General features: G+C 43.1%; 7 protein-coding genes across 7 annotated transcripts; 3 read left to right on the top strand and 4 right to left on the bottom strand.

Moving 5' to 3' along the window:
* Nucleotides 1–689: 689 nt before the first annotated feature.
* SAMD00019534_048060 (hypothetical protein) lies at nucleotides 690–2623 on the top strand (the record flags this gene model as incomplete). The annotated part of the gene is made up of 5 exons (XM_012900296.1): nucleotides 690–866; nucleotides 946–1205; nucleotides 1284–1777; nucleotides 1856–2099; nucleotides 2233–2623. The coding sequence occupies 5 exons, from the start codon at nucleotides 690–692 to the stop codon at nucleotides 2621–2623; spliced, it is 1566 nt and encodes a 521-aa protein (XP_012755750.1).
* Nucleotides 2624–3196: 573 nt separating this feature from the next.
* SAMD00019534_048050 (hypothetical protein) lies at nucleotides 3197–4997 on the top strand (the record flags this gene model as incomplete). The annotated part of the gene is made up of 6 exons (XM_012900295.1): nucleotides 3197–3295; nucleotides 3363–3543; nucleotides 3630–3708; nucleotides 3775–4497; nucleotides 4598–4670; nucleotides 4758–4997. The coding sequence occupies 6 exons, from the start codon at nucleotides 3197–3199 to the stop codon at nucleotides 4995–4997; spliced, it is 1395 nt and encodes a 464-aa protein (XP_012755749.1).
* A 1317-nt stretch (nucleotides 4998–6314) lies between these two features.
* SAMD00019534_048040 (hypothetical protein) lies at nucleotides 6315–8305 on the top strand (the record flags this gene model as incomplete). The annotated part of the gene is made up of 4 exons (XM_012900294.1): nucleotides 6315–6711; nucleotides 6839–7306; nucleotides 7376–7605; nucleotides 7694–8305. The coding sequence occupies 4 exons, from the start codon at nucleotides 6315–6317 to the stop codon at nucleotides 8303–8305; spliced, it is 1707 nt and encodes a 568-aa protein (XP_012755748.1).
* A 114-nt stretch (nucleotides 8306–8419) lies between these two features.
* On the bottom strand, nucleotides 8420–9145 carry SAMD00019534_048030 (hypothetical protein; the record flags this gene model as incomplete). The annotated part of the gene is made up of 1 exon (XM_012900293.1): nucleotides 8420–9145. One exon carries the CDS (start codon nucleotides 9143–9145, stop codon nucleotides 8420–8422), a length of 726 nt encoding a protein of 241 aa, XP_012755747.1.
* Nucleotides 9146–10591: 1446 nt separating this feature from the next.
* Nucleotides 10592–11062, bottom strand: SAMD00019534_048020 (hypothetical protein; the record flags this gene model as incomplete). The annotated part of the gene is made up of 1 exon (XM_012900292.1): nucleotides 10592–11062. The coding sequence occupies one exon, from the start codon at nucleotides 11060–11062 to the stop codon at nucleotides 10592–10594; it is 471 nt and encodes a 156-aa protein (XP_012755746.1).
* Nucleotides 11063–12300: 1238 nt separating this feature from the next.
* SAMD00019534_048010 (hypothetical protein) lies at nucleotides 12301–15338 on the bottom strand (the record flags this gene model as incomplete). Its single annotated transcript, XM_012900291.1, has 2 exons — nucleotides 12301–14971; nucleotides 15043–15338. 2 exons carry the CDS (start codon nucleotides 15336–15338, stop codon nucleotides 12301–12303), a joined length of 2967 nt encoding a protein of 988 aa, XP_012755745.1.
* Nucleotides 15339–16740: 1402 nt separating this feature from the next.
* SAMD00019534_048000 (hypothetical protein) lies at nucleotides 16741–16992 on the bottom strand (the record flags this gene model as incomplete). Its single annotated transcript, XM_012900290.1, has 1 exon — nucleotides 16741–16992. A coding segment is annotated over one exon (252 nt), but the record flags the coding sequence as incomplete, so codon positions are not given.
* Between the last annotated feature and the right edge of the window lie 27 nt (nucleotides 16993–17019).

Below are 17019 nucleotides of genomic sequence, written 5' to 3'. Positions count from 1 at the left end.
GACCCGCCCCAAGACTCACAAGGTGACCATGCTGCAAAGACACCCCGTTGTTGGGTGCCATCTGAGGCACACTCGTCTGTGGGTACCACAGTCAAACAAGGCTTTTGACGACTTTTTGTTCACTTTTTATCTACAAAGTGCGAAGATGCCAACATAAATGTGAACACAAACTTCCCACCTTTTTCCATTCACCTCTCTGCCGAACCCTCGCTCCAACAATAATAATAATAATCACATATAATTGGTTTAAATGTCACAAGGTGTCACATGACCGTCCCCGTCCCCATCCCATCCTGGACCTCACCTGGACCATTCATGATCTAATCGTGATGTATACGGTATGATCAAAACAATAATGTTGACAACTAATTGATGCGCATCAATTAGTTACCACCAACAATACACTTCCCGCTTGCCGTGTTTGTGTAATTCGTTCTCCGACTAGCGCCATCACCCATACCATCCATCCATCTACACATGGCATGATACCTGTCTGCCTCAACAACACCGATACATTATTTACTCTCCGTTGGAGACAGACAACATCGTTGCTTAGTCCAGAGAGAAAGAACATTGTGAACAGCACAACAGTCACATTCATTCATTCAATCAATCAAACAGTCACTAACATAACTTGACTTGACATTCATTAGTCAACTAAATATATATCCGCGCGTACTACCAACAAGATGGCAGCGCCAGATTATAGTCCATCCATCTACTCTGGTAGTCGTAGATACATACTCTTAGTGTTTGCCGAGCTTCAAATACTATGTATATGTGGAGTAGTGTTTGGATGGTCTGCCCTCGAACAGACCATGATTAAAGAGGGCATATTCTCAGACCTCTGTGAAGCTGGACAAAAGGTATATTGATACCAACTTCTCTCCTCCATCCATCTCTCGAGTTCATTCACTAATACTTTGAAAAATATAATTATTATAGACATGTAGCCGCCAAGAGCTACGCCTTAACTTGATATATACTCTTGGAACATTCACCGCCACTGGGTCATCATTGTTCAGTGGAGCATTGTTTGATCGATACGGTCCTAAGTTGACCAACCTCTGTGCTCTGGTCATACTTTCATTTGGATTCCTACTTTGGTTCCTTTCCAGCTACCTAAGTGAGGAATGTTATATTGTGGCATTTGCCATAATTGGTATCGGTGGTCCAGCACTCCAGATTAGTATAATGCATATAGGGTATGTACATACATCACCTTGATTGATTAATTGATTGATTGATCACAGACATCCACTAACATACAAATATTCATGTAGTAATTTATTCCCTAAATACTCTTGTTCAATTTGTGCATCATTCTCTGGAATGTATGTGGTCAGTGGCTTTGTCTTTAGAGTGTTTGGCATCATATCCGATAAGTATAATGTTCAAGTCGGAATACTGTTCCTCGGTTATATAGGAGTGATGGCAATACTGGTCGTTCCAACTATTATAATGATGCACAATACATCATACCTGCCTTTGGATGAGTACAAGGCTGCATTGGTACGAGGAAGAGCTCCACCAGATGGAACTGGAATATCCGCCATCAACTCTGATAGTAATGAGGAGTCCCCGCTGATACCTCCAGCAGACATGTCATCTAAGCCACTTGATGATCAATCCGTCAAGTTTGACCCATATGCCAAAGTCAAGAACAAGCCCCTACTCAAACAACTTATCACATGGGAGTTCTACCTCATCGTCATATACATGAGTGTAATATCCCTTCACAACACCTTCTACCTTGGAACAATCAATCAACTATTTGGTATGTTGTACATCTCTCCATCTTTCAGTCAGACTATTCATCATCTAACTTTAACTCGAACTCTTTCTTCAACATTAGATGCCAAGTATGTCAACATATTCAATTGGGCATGGGAGGGAGGATTCATATTCGTTCCTCTATACTCAATGTTGATGTACAAGTGTTCGCTTGCATTGAACGCTGCCTTTGTCAACGCAATTGGCATCGTATTTGGTATCCTCTGTTGTATACCAAACAGCACAGTGAATGTCATTGGTTTCTTCTTCCTCTCGTTCCAAAATGTCTACCTATGGGGCTTCCACTTTGTCTATCTCGCACAAATGTATGTACATCACTTTAACTAAAAGTCAATCAATCAGATTTGTTTGGTTTCCTGCGCATCCAATCATTCATCCATGCTCACTAACCAACTTCCATCATATCAAATTTCACTTTGACTTCGGTCAATCATTTAGATTCACTTATGCCAACTTTGGAACACTGTTGGGCATTGCTTCGGTGACTGTCGCTTTGTTTGGCCTGTTTGAATACTTGCTGGTGTACTTATCGCTGAACGGCGTGTCATTTCTCTATATCAATGGATTCCTGACGATATTGCGAGTGACCCTGTTCATTCTGCCAATCAAGATGTTGGTACATTGTCGACGCAAACGAAAGAAGTTCAAGAACCTGTATAAACAGGACGACTTCTGTTGCCAAGACTGTTACACACATACGATGGCCACCAGTACCATGACCAAATGTGACAGTAGTGTAAGGAATAGTGATGTACTACGGGAGATCCAAGAAACATATCTCCTCCAACAACAAGATATACAACAACAACAACTACATATTCAACAATAACCTCTATCCACAATCCATTTTCCAAACTTCAATTAATCAATCATTCAATCATTCCAAACTACAATCAATACCTGGGCGACCCTATACACATAATAAATATCATGTATATATTATAATTACTTGCAAGGATATTAGTTGTGATGTATAAATGATGGTCATGACCATGAATGACGTCCATTCGTTTTAACATCACAACCAAACTTTCAACAACTTTTCCAAAGCAACACATCATTTTGCAAACAAACTTACAAACAACCACAACTTGTTTTACCTTTGCAACGTCTACAACATATAAATATAAAGATAAAGATAAAGATATACATACTTAGCACAGATGCTTACAACTTGCTAAGATATACTATATATTTTGTATCACTACATTTACTTAATAACACTTATCAATCAAACAAAACAAACAACCAATCAATCAAGTCCTAGTCGAGTCGAGTCTACACTTGTAGTCCCGAGTAGTCGGAATATCTGAGAATGGCATTTGCACTCAACACAGAGTATACCTATGCAATATATACAGGTACTCGTAGATATTGGCTACTGCTCATTGCATTGGTACAGATGTTGATCATATCTGGTATAGTGTTTGGATGGCCACCTCTCGAAGATGAAATGGAGAAACAAGGTGTATTCAGATATCTCTGTGCACCAGGTCAAGATGTATGTTTCATCGTCATCATCATTGGTGTATCACAAATCATTCATCTAACCATACAGTTATACATAGACATGCAAGAGTCAAGCACTGCGGCTTAACTTAGTGTACACATTGGGCGCATTCACTGCAACAGGCTCTGCAGTGGCCAGTGGTGCCATCTTTGATCGATACGGTCCAGTATGGACTAGCATCACAGCCATGATAATCATGGTGCTGGGGTGTACTTGTTGGTACTTCACAGAGTCCATTAGTATGTACAGTTGTGTGACATCACATGATGGAGAAAGAGAAGTCAGTGACTGACAATCAATCAATCAATCAATCATCACAAAACAGATCAGAATATGTATATTTTATCATTCGCATTGCTTGGCATTGGAGGTCCAGCTTGTCAAGTCAGTTTAATCCATATATCGTATGTGTCTCATGTGGCACGTGACCCTCAATCAATCAAACTAACTCAATAATACCCTTACTTTAGTAACTTATTTCCATCACTCACCTCGGCAATATCCACTGCCTTCTCTGGCATGTTTGTCGGCTCATCTTTTGTATTCAAAGTGTTTAGCTACATTGCCAACAACTACAATGTTGGCATCCCAGTACTTTTCCTATACTACATAATAGTGTTGGTGATCCTATTCATTCCATCCATTCTAATGATGCATCACAAACCCTATCTACCCAAGGCCGAACTCACTGGTTCATCATCACCATCAATATCCCACAACAACGATAACAACAATGACAACAACAACGACAATGACAATGACAACAATGATGCTGCATCACAAGTACTCATCGATGATACATCGATCAATCATTGGACCAAATTTAGACAGATGGACCTTTTACAACAACTGCTGTCATGGCCATTCCTAGTGCTCGTCACATTCATGAGCATCAACTCATTGCACATGGTATATTACATTGGCGCTGTTAACGATATCTTCACGAATGACCCTATCTACGTGGGCGTGTTCACATACGCTTGGAATGGTGGCGTTGTCCTCGTGCCATTTGTCGGCCTTCTCATGCAACGATCCACACTCACAATGAACGCCTTCTACGTCAACTTGGCCGGAATCATCTTTGGAATCTTCTCAAGCATACCCGTTCTCCAAGTCCAATACGTAGCATTCTTCTTTATCTCACTTCAGAATGTATACATCTGGGGATTCTTCTTCATCTATCTCTCCGAAGTGTATGTAACATTATAATATTGGATTGATTGGAATCATTCCACCACTTATCAATCAATCGACACTCACTAACTTCATCTCCATTCATTGCTAAATATGTAGATTTGGTTATGCCAACTATGGTAAACTAATGGGCATCAGTTCAGTTGTAACTGCCATTGTAGGATTGTTAGAGGTATGTATCCACCCACACCATCCATCGTCTAACTTACAAACGACATTGCCATCGATCACTCATACTCATACAACCACATCTATGTAGTATCTGTTGGTATACTTGACATTGAATGTTATGAAGTACTACTGGGTGAACATGACATTGACCATACTCAAAGTGGGATTGTTCTATCTACCATACCGCATGCGTCAACAAACAATGCAACGCAACAGCTACGAACCTATCAATTATTCAGATAACCAACCAGCTACCACTACTATTGCTACTTCATCATCAACGTCATCCAAGACAACTACTACTACTACTACCATCAGCACCAATTGAAGGGAGTGACAGGTGTATTAATGAATGAATGAATGAAACGACGCCACACACTCACCTGATATTATCGACAATATCCACATCCACCTTCATAACGACTACAAGTCTGTGTATGATTATGATCATTTTTTTTGAATTCAAATGAACATGACATCGGGCGATGTCTGTGGATTGACCGCTTGATTTGATTGATCAATCACTTACAACAACCCCCCGTAAAGCAAACTAAACACACACTCTCGACTCGGGGTGGTGATAGTGCCCCCCTTCACTTCAACCGCTTGATTCGTTTGATTAATAATCTGCAAAGAAAACAAATCACACACTCAAACACACAACATTGATTGATTCATCTTGAGCATGAGATGGATGGTGTGGTGGGTGTTTGGAGAACACACCCATCTGATGGAAATGATCAAATTGGGTCATTTGTGTGCACACTCCACCCCGCGCACTCATTCATACTCTATCTCAGAGTGACGCCACTCTGGACCTTATTCATTCATCCAAAACTTCCATCACCAACAACAAAGAAGAACAGAACAGTCTTAATTACTTACTTTGTGTCATAGACATCCAGGAAAGGCGAGTGGAGGACAAGTACAGAACAGAACCGAACAATACAGGACAGGACTCGGTTGTCAGTTAAATTTAGCTTCCATCGTCTTGGCGACACTATCACTCACTATATCAACAACATATCATATTGTATCATTGACATCAACACCCACATATATATTATATATTGATCACTAGATCTTCGATCTATCCCTACCCAACGGCATCCATCTTCCAACCACAAGGACCATCCGACCTCATTTAAATTGTGTGTCTTCGCCTTTGACCTGCAAAGGAAACAATTCAATTCAATTCACGATTCACAATTCAATTCAAACAAATATAATCGTTCGTCTACAACATACATCATTTAATAATTACCCGACTGTTTGTTGATAATTGATTGAATTGATCATTATCACAATCAAGTGATACCATACACATACACTCAACCAATCACACAACCAATCACATCACTCAACACTTAATAATGAAGACCACCAACAATATCAACTTCACAATTATATTATTTGTTATACTTGTTGGACTTTTATCACAACAAGGTACAAATGCACAAGATTCAGCAGTAGATCCAGGCGCAAGATGTGAACCATTCCATGGAAAAGAGCCATGTAAAGGACTCCTAGCATCAGGTATTTATTTTCCAGAATCACTGGAATTATTCCAATTACACACATACTCATACTAACTACCATTCAATCAAAAGAATCTATATATCTTACACATGATTATAATCAAGATATGTTACAAGTGAATGCAACGGCGTTGATTGATGGATTGAAGATAGTGTGCCCGTCAACTTATGATTCAGAGAATATTTACAAGTTCATTTGTAATCGAGTGTTTAGACCATGTATCAACACGACTGGACTCAATGGTTCGGTGCAAGCGACGGTGCCACCGGTGTTCCAGACTGAGTGCTATGAGGACTGCGACAATATCCTCACCAACTGCTCAAAGATCATCCCAATTAATTTGGATTGCAATGAAAAGTATGCTGGCAACACCAACGCCTTCTACTATCCCAAAGAGAAGAACACCTTTGACATGAGCTTCTGGGGTGGTCAATCCGACGTGACCACTCAATGTCTCTCACTGAGTACCATCAACTCTGGCAACTTCACTCCTCCAGCATTTGGTATGTGTGATTGATCGATCAATGAATGGCGCTGGAACTATTCCAGGCTTACTCGAACAAAAAATTACTAACAATCAATCACTGGAACTATTCCAATCACAATCACTTAATCAATCAATCAATGTAGTTTGTCCAAATCCACTTATTTACAGGAACTCTACTGGCGCGGATAAGAAGAGAGACTCAGAGAATGGATATACTTTTGTTGGCGACTTGCCATGCGTGTTCCAATGCCCCTCACCAATCTTTACCAATCGCCAATGGAACATGTTCTTTGATATGATCAGTATAACATCGATCATATCATTCATGTGTACGACATTTACGATCTTTACCTACGTCGTCCTGAACCGTAACTACGATCGACATGCCATCTGCATCATATTCATATCATTCGGACTCTGGTGCGTCAACTTGACCGATCTAATCTTCATGGGACAAGGCTGGAAGCTCCAATGTCCCGAGATTGGCAGACAAGGTGTTCAATCCGATGCCAGCTGCGGTTGGACTGGCGCCATCTTCCAATTTGGTGTTGTCACCGCCATCCTTTGGTGGTCGACCATGGCCTTTGACCTCTGGTTGGTGTTGAGAAAGGGTAAGTCCCATGTCCTGTCGCGTTCGCCTCACTCATCCAAGCTAACATCTCTGTCACCTACATACTCAGTCAAGACTGCTAGATCTTATGAGAAGTACTACATGGTCGTACTCACTTTAGTCGCTTTGTTCTTGACTGTACTGCCGGCTGGATTCAAGAAGTACTCAGCTACTTTTGGTGGTCTAGGTTGTTGGATTGGTGACAATGCATGGCTCAATGGTGTCTTCTGGGGACCTCTGACCGTCTGTATATTCATTGGTATCCTATTCATTATATTGATTCTTCGCGAAGTCTACAAGGTAAGTTGTGTTCAGCATCGCTCCAACTCGCCACTCGCCACACCCGCTAACTTTCCTGTTTCCACGTCGCCACTCATTCGCCACACAGGTCGTCACACGAGTTGACACAGGAAAGAAGAAATCATTGAGATTGGTTAGATATAATTTGAAGCCATTCTTGATGATCCTTGTTATCTTTATAGAGTTCACTTATATCTTCTCGTACAAGTTCTACTTGCAAGCCAAACAGGATGAGATCGAAGAGAAGATGGCAAAGTGGGTTAGATGTCTGGTGGCATCTCCCTATGACAGCAGCAGCAACTGTGAGCTTAACCCCGTACCCTTTGGAGCACAATTCTTCTTCTTCTTCTTTGTGCGCTTCCTCGGCATTGAACTACTGTTGCTATACTGCCTCAACCGCCGTGTCAAGCTCATCTGGATGTCATCAGTCTTCTTCCAGAATCGATTCTGGACCATTAGCTTCTCCCACAAGACCAGTCATGCATCATCCTCTGAGAATGTCGCCGCAGCAAACAGGAGCAACAAGAATCTTGGCGGTGGTGGCGGAGGCAATGGTGGCGGTGGTGGCAACGCTGGGCCATCAAGCAACTCTGGCGAAGACAAGGTCAAATCGGCGACAGGTTCAGGAATGTCTACAACAAGCGAGGATGATGAAGAGGCAGCTGGGGGTCTAGAACTGTCAAACGTATCAAAGTCATAATATCATTCAATGATTGATTTGTAGATTAGTCCAGGTTGAAATAAAACAATTATTTTATTTATATCAACGTGGAACAAGGAATCATTCCAATTTATTGATTGACTTTGACTTTGATTAGAACAATAAGGTACAAGCAATAATTGCAAGCATTAGACCAATGATGTAGTTTGATTTGTTGATGAGTCCAAAGATTGTGTTTGAGGAGTTGTGTTTGGGTGGATGGCATTCATTGTTGGACCAGGTACATCCATTGGCGGTTGTACAATCTAATTGAGTTGTGAAGTTGGTGCACTCTGAAGAAGGGAACTGACATGCCGATCCAACAAAACCATTGTTGCATTGGCATATATTTGTGCCGGGTTCCACACAGAATCCATTGTTGTTGCAATTGTGATAACAACCTTGGATGCTGCAGTTGGCCACCACTTGATAGTAGTCATCACATTGGCATGCACCATTAGTATTGCATGTGCCATGTCCATAGCAGTACTGATACTTGGCGCATGTCTGATTGAACGTAAGAACAATGTTGTCGGCCATGCGAGCAACTTTGTAAGTGTCAACGTTTGTGTTGTCCATGCTCCAAGATCCATTGGTCGCCACATTCTTGTAATCAAATTTGCCAAATCCATTGATCAGATTGAATTGTTGGTTGGCGACAGGCAATGTCTTGACAAAGTTGATATTGATCTGTGAGTTGGTGAGTGAGATGTCACCAGAAACATTCATCAAGGCAGTGGTACCAGGTGATGGATCGTTGTAGACGATAATGGCTCCGAGGTCTGCAGTGTACTGGCCATTGATATTCAATATGCTCGTCTGGTTCTGGAAAATGATCATTCCACTGTTTTGAGTGATCTGGTCCACCTGGCATCCTCCTACAATGATGAGTGATCCCGGTGCTTGCAATTGAATTTCAACGGGTATTGATATGCCTTCCAGTTTGAGCGCGCCGCTACTGATATTGATAGAATTATAATTTCTTTCGTTTGTTTGGACATCAAAGTTAGGGCCAATGATCACATTGCCAACAGTCTCAATGTCTAAATAGTCCGTTCCAGTGCTTGTTAGGGAGGCAATATTGACTGAGTAGAGAGTGATTTCAGCTGGATAGTCGTCAGGAAGCTGCTGTATGTCAATACTTGAAATGTTAGACATCACACCAAGTGGGTCGCTACTGTTGCCAATGTATATCTGTTCAGTATTTATGATCAGTGATCCTAATAAGTTGGCCGAGGTAATGTAGATATTGGTTTGGATCTGAAGATTGATCGAAGCAGTTGGTGTCGACTCGATATAACTTATGTAAACAGCATCGTTACAAGTGATTAATAGTTTAGCATAGTCTCCCACGACAATATTGCTTCCAACATATGATGATTTGAGATTGAGTGCACTCAATGATTTATCGATGGACAGCGTGACTGGACCAGTCATTGTGATTGATGACACTGAGAGATCGACATTGTTTACAATGTATTGACGTTGTTGTGTTGGGGCAATATTGATGATTAGATCATAATTGATCGATGGTGATATGTTACCGACCCAATTGGAGCTGTCCGACAACACACATGGATTCTGAGCATCACTACAACTCACATTCGTATTGAATACAAGTGGTGTTGATGTTGCCAAACTCTGTGTTGTCGTAGCCGTGATCAACATAACTAAAGTAATGATTATCTGAAACATTATTATGTGTTTGTGTATATGTTCGAATGAGTGATCATGACGATTCATATGACAGACCTACCTAGTTCCGAGGACATCAGATGATCAAATAAATGAGGGAAAACTTTTGGTAGTCTGGAGTGATCATTAGATATTTTTGGGCTCTGATGATCACGGCTTTGTCCTTAAAAAGGGTCCAATCATATTGAAGTTCAAATATTATTTTATTTATATCCACTTTGAACAAGGAATCATTCCAATTGATTGACTGATTAGAATAATAAGGTACCAACAATTGCAAGTATTAGACCAATGATGTAGTTTGATTTGTTGATGAGTCCAAAGATTGTGTTTGAGGAGTTGTGTTTGGGTGGATGGCACTCATTGTTGGACCAGGTACATCCAGTGGCGGTTGTACAATCTACTTGGGATGTAAAGTTGGTGCACTCTGACGATGGAAACTGACATGCCGGCCCAACAAAACCATTGTTGCATTGACAAATATCAGTGCCAGGCTGAATACAGAATCCATTGTTGTTGCAGTTGTGATAACAACCTTGGATGCTGCAGTTGGCCACCACTTGATAATAGTCATCACATTGACATTCACCATTAGTATTGCATGCCATGTCCGTAGCAGTTTTGATACTTGGTGCATGTCTGATAGAATGTAAGAACAATGTTGTCGGCCATGCGAACAACTTTGTACGTGTCAACGTTTGTGTTGTCCATGCTCCAAGATCCATTGGTCGCCACATTCTCGTAATCAAAGTTGCCAAATCCTTTGATCAGATTGAATTGTTGGTTGGCGACAGGCAATGTCTTGACAAAGTTGATATTGATTTCTGAGTTGGTGAGTGAGATGTCACCAGAAACATTCATCAAGGCAGTGGTACCAGGCAATGGATCGTTGTAGACGATAATGGCTCCAAGGTTTGATATGTACTGGCCATTGATAATCAAAATGCTCGTCTGGTTCTCGAATATGATCGTTCCACCCTTTTGAGTGACTTGGTCCACCTGGCATTCTCCTTCAATGATGAGTAAACCTGGTGCTTCTATTTCAATTTCAAATCCGGACATTGATGTGCTATCCAGTTTGAGCGAACAGCTATTTATATACAAAAAGCTTTTCTCTGTTTGGACATCAATTTTAGGGCCAAAGATCACATTGCCAAGAGTCGCAATGGCTAAATTGGAGGATTCGGATCCAGTGCTTGTAAGGGAGGTAATTTTAACGGAGTAGAGAATGATTTCTGGATAGCTGTTGGGAGGCAGCTGCATGTCAATGCTTGATATGTTAGACATCACACCCAGTGGGTCGCTGCTGTTGCCAATGTATATCAGTTGGGTTTTCACCATCATTGGTCCTAATAGATTGGCCGAGGTGATGTTGATTGAGGTTTGAACCTGAAGATTGATCGAGGCAGTTGGTGTTGACTCGATACTACTGATGCAAACAGGATCGTAGCATGTGACTAATAGTGTGGCATCATCTCCGACGATAATATTGCTTCCAACATATGATGTATTGAGATTGAGTGCACTCAATGTAACGCTATTGATGGATAGAGTGACTGGACCACTCATTGTGATTGATGTCACAGAGAGATCGACATTGTTCACAATGTATTGACGTTGTTTTGATTGAGTAATATTGATGATTAGATCATAATTGATCGATGGTGATATGTTACCCACCCAATTGGACCTGTCAGTCAACACACATGGATTCTGATCATTGCTACAATCCACATTGGGATTGAATACAAGTGGTGTTGACGTTGCCAAACACTGTGCAATGATCAACAACGATACGAAGAGTAATAATCTTAAACATTATTATGTGTTTGATTGATTGATAGAGATATGTATGTTAATTAATGATCGTGATCTGATTGATCCGATCACAAGATATGTCTTTTTAACTTTTACAAAAAGCATGATCAAATGAGGGAAAAATTATTTGGAGGTTCCGAGAGGCGGGAATAATTCCAGCCCTGATGGCATACCCAGACACAATGGAGTACCTCCTTACCCACCAACTCACGACGACAGAGCACGATGACAATGAAGAGAACATGAATCTTCCGGTCCAAATCCAAGCAGCGAGTGGCTCCATTGAGGCCTTGGAGCTGCTGAGACAACCCCTGCCGACCGTCCTGCAGAGGACGCGATGACATATGTACTTACGCGGCGGCGAACTCTCTTGAGGTTTTCAAGTATGAGATTGCTAACAACTGGCCAGGGTAGATACATTTTGGAAAACCAAAATTCATGCAGAGGTAGGGTAAGGGTAGTTAATTTAATTTACAATACTACTAGCTCGTACTCTGGGTCGGTCTGAGGTCCACGACGATCACTGTTATGTTGTCGTCTGAACCTTTAAAGTATGCATAGTCGCGTAGTCGTGATGCGGCATGTGCCAACGATGGCGCACCAAGGACCACCTCACAGGCAGTCTGATCCTCGATCTCATCCCATATGCCATCGCATGCTATTATGAGGAATTGGTCATCGGGCTGAAGTTGAGTGATTGAGAGGTATGGGTCGGAGATTACGAATGGCTCCATGTAGAAGTCGCCAATGGAGCGCGACACTGCCAGCACGCCATTGACACGCGCCGTATGCTGGTTGGACACGACGAACCCACCAAGCTTGCGTATGCGATCCTCCTCATGCGGATCATTCGGTTTGTGATCGAAAGATAGACGCTGGGCCTGGCCGCCACGACAAAGGACCACGCGGCTGTCGCCAATGTTGGACACGTAGCAATGATTGTTGTGGAGCAACACAGTGGCCGCGGTCGCACCACAGAAGCGCAATTCGGGCCGGTCAGTGTTGGTGGCGATGTAGTTCTTAAAGTGTGCGTTGATCTCGGAGTATGCCTGACGGATCCACTGGAGTGGCGGCAGCGAGGGATACTTGTCGATCAGTGACTTGACGATCTTGGGCAGCCACTTGCAGCTGTAGGTGGCGGCCATGGCGCCCGCGTGTCCGTCAAACATGGCGATAAGGTCGGTCTTGTTGGCGCTGCCCGTTGCGGCCATGTTGCCACGGATGGTGAACGCGTCCTCCATGGTGGGGCGGCGGCCCATCGTCTCGGCCATTGAGATGGCGAAGCGGTCGCTGTCGTACCAGGTGTCGCACGACTCGCCAAACGTGGCAGACAAGTCACTGTCGTTGTGATGGTGCGTAAGGTGCAGTTGATTGCTGCGACTGCTTGTGTGGGAGAACAGGTCGTGTGGGATGGTCGTGATGCAGTTGAACGACACGTCCAACATGATGAGATGTTTGAGTTGTTCCAACTCGTTGGGGAGTTGCGTGAGCTTGTTGTGCGACAACAACAGGACGGAGAGGTTCTCGAACGAGTCGACCAGGCGGTCATCGATGCTGGTCAGCTCGTTGTACGAAAGGTCGATCTGATCGATCAGCTCGCAGCGGTACAAAAAGTCGGGGATCGCCTTCAACATGCACGAGGCCAGGCCAACATTACTTAGGGATGGGAAGCACACGTTGTCTGATGTGTCGCGGAACCCAATATGGTCGTTGCCATTGAGGTACAGCTCTTCCAGGTTATAGAATGGCGAAGAGGGCAATGGTAGTGTCTTGAGTTTGTTGTATCCAAGCAGAAGATGGGACAGCGCAGGTGTGTCGATCCATAATGTTGGCGGCACAGAAGTGATGTTGTTGCCCGAGGCATTGAGCATTGTGAGCGACGTCTGGAGGAGTGGGCGCGGGAGTGATGTGAGTCTGTTGCTAAAGAGAATGAGTGTGGACAGCCCGCTGAGCGACTCGCCGTCGTCGGCGGAGGGGATTGGCGGGAGGTCGCTCAGACCATTCTCAGAGAGATCAAGATGCTCGAAGCGACAACGGGTTCGGAAGAACATTGGCGGCAGGCGCTCGATGTTGTTTCGTCGCATCCTAAAGTCCTTGAGCGAGACGAGGCCCTGACGCTCCTGGAACAGCTGCTCGGGCAGCTTCGCCAGTTGATTGAATGAGATGTCCAGGATCTCGAGCGCGACAAGCTTGCTCAGCTCGGCGGGAAGGTCGGCCAGGGCGTTCTTTGAGACGTCCAGATGCGTGAGTTTGGTCAGTCGTCCAAGATCCAAAGGTAACGCATCCAGCTTATTGTCGCGCACTGATAGCTGTTGGAGATTGGCGAGCAGGCCAACCTCGGTTGGGAGGTAGTCGATGAGGTTGTTGCTGAGGTCCAAGTGTGTGAGTGAACAGAGGTGGTGGATATCCGCGGGGATTGCCTTGAGCTGTGCGTGTGTTACCAGCAGTGTTGTGATCTGGCCGAACCAGAAGATGCTTGGCGGCAGGTATGTTGGCCCGCACCATCCCGGGGCGATGTTGGACGACAGGTCCAACACACGCAATGACTTGAGATAACTTAGTTCGCTTGGGATTGGCTCACTGTTCACTGGACTCGTGTCCACGTGTTGTTGTCCCACCACCGAGTTGAATCCATCGTCCATCAAGTCCGACGTGTCTGTGGACATTGCAATGAATGACAAAGGCTCCTTATCATCCTTTGGTGATCGTGGAGTAGTCTTCTCCGACGACAAGTCAGAGAATGATGAGTTCTTAAGTGTGCTTAGGTCGACCACGCCATTGACATTGACATTGACATTTACATTGCCACTGCTGTTGCCACCAAAGTTGATCCTATTGTGTGTTGTTGTATTTACATGCTGTTGTTGTTGAAGTTGGTCGTCAATGTGATCGTCTTCGCTGTCCTCTGTGGACGTTGCTGCCACAAGGAATTGATTGCCAGCCAGTAGCAAGGTATTGAGCTCTGGCATGCTGGCCAGGGACACTGGCAAGTGTGTCAGTCTGTTGTAAGACAGGTCCAGCGAGCTAATCGATCCCAGCTCACATATTCTAGTTGGCACCGATTCAAGATTGTTCTTTGACAGTATAACCTTTTGTAAATTTGGTCTGTGTAGCATATCATCCTCATCAATTGTCTTGAGTCCCAAGTTTGATCTGATTGATTGAATGAGTGAGTGAGTGAGTGAGCATGAGTGCGATCCAGGGGATAGTTCCACTGAACATACTTATCGTAGACGGTGGAGAATTGACTGGAGTTGGACTTGGATGGAAGACGGAATCTGGGTGGACTGGAGGAGGTTGGTGATTGTTCGGATGATGATGGCGATTGTTCGGTTGATGAGGTAATTGCTACTCCCTCGTTGATTGGCGCGGACATTGGTCGCTGTCTAGGTTTGATTGGTGGTGGTATTGGTTTCTCATGATGATGTTGCTGTTGATGTTGATGTTGATGTGTCGTCCCTGCTGCCACTGTTGTTGTGGTCGTTGCCACTGGCAATGCTTTTCGGGCTGCAGCCATCATTGCTTCCAACTCTGATCTATCGGCCACAGACTTCTTTCGAATAGGATCCGACTTTCTTCGAGAGTGAAAGAAGTGTGACATTGTTTGTTGTTGTTGTTGTTCAGTTCACTTCACTTCAATCACACCTATTGTTGATGCTGTTGCTGTTACTAATGTTGATGTTGCGTTCCAGATAGACTATAATGATGATTTATAATATGTTCAGTAACTTTGTTTGATTGATTGAATGATTGATTGATAGATTGTTTGTTTGTGTTGGAAATGGTGTCAATGTGACGCTTCATTCAATCATTCATTCAAACAATCAATCAATTGGAAACAATATGTAGACGATGGATGAATTGTTTGATTGTTTGTTTGTTTGATTGATTGAGGAGATGGGCGGTGTAGGAGTGAGAGGTAAGCCTATTAGATCGCCTTCCTAGTTGTTGTATTTGTTATACATGTTGATGGAAGTGGTAGTGGTAGTGGTAGTGGTAGTGGTGGTAAGGGTAAAGCACTTGATGTTGATCGTCTGTACACACATTGGAGGATGGTGGGCATGTGTGTATTTGTCGTCACATCATCATCTGCATCATCAACCAACCTCTAGTGTGTGTGTGTGATGATGGAAGTGTTTAATGCAACACAACAGTGAGTGTTTGTTGTTGGGCCTGAGCCAGTATGTCAACATACCCTACCTATCTGTATTGTTGTTGTTGTTGTATGTAATATATGTATGATGTTGCAATGAATGAATCAATGATTGAATGATTGTTCATAAAGGCTTGTGTAATATTACCGCCCAACCTTTTGTAATTATCTATTATTCCTAGTACTACTACTACACTTGTTGTATTATGTATGTTATTATTGTTGTTGTTGTAAGTGATGTAATTGTTATTGATAAGTTAATTTGTTGTTGTTCATTGTGAATGGACCCAATCAATTAATCAAACATACACCAAACAAACACAACTACGATAACAACAGCATCAACATTGTCCATCAACAACAACAACAACAATAACACTCGACCAAAGATGAGGACGATGCCCCCTTATCCTTTCTGATTGGATGACTGGGTGGAATGGATTGGAATTGAATGGTGATTTATTCAAGGTGCCCCAACACCTTTCTTTTCGTTTGGGGGCCTCATGAGACCCCCAACCGTCGACGACTCATGGACTGAAACTGGAAAACACCTAATCTTTGCAGATGATTGATTGATTAGCTGGTGGTGTGTTTCGTCTTGACGTCTGACACATCGACGATCTCTATATTGATCGGAACACATCATCGTCAGAGTTGTCATTCAATTGTGTGATCATTTGCAAGGCAAAGGGTCCAGTCCAACTCCAAGTTGTATCATCCACAAAGAATGATGACCAGACTGATATATACAAACTTAGAGCTTGGACACGAAACTGCCAAATATACCATCGACAAAACTGTTGATGCGAGGTGCGCGAAGACATGTCTCCCAATGTTGATAGAGACTAGCAAGATAACGCATTGGATGAATGGATAGATGGTTACAATGTTTGGACTCATCAAATGATACTGGTGTCACTGGTATCGACTTGCGGCGCATCATCTCAATACACTTCTCCACATCTAAATAAGACACTACCGAATCATTGATTGAGTAGAAATAGAGTTGAGGTGCGTTGATCTGATTGATTGGGGGGGGGGGGGGGGA

This window comes from Acytostelium subglobosum (assembly GCF_000787575.1).
Source record: "Acytostelium subglobosum LB1 DNA, scaffold: scaffold8, whole genome shotgun sequence".
Classification (NCBI taxonomy): Eukaryota; Evosea; class Eumycetozoa; order Acytosteliales; family Acytosteliaceae; genus Acytostelium; species Acytostelium subglobosum.
Note: the sequence above shows the minus strand (reverse complement) of the source record. Positions and strands in the feature narration are given on the sequence as shown.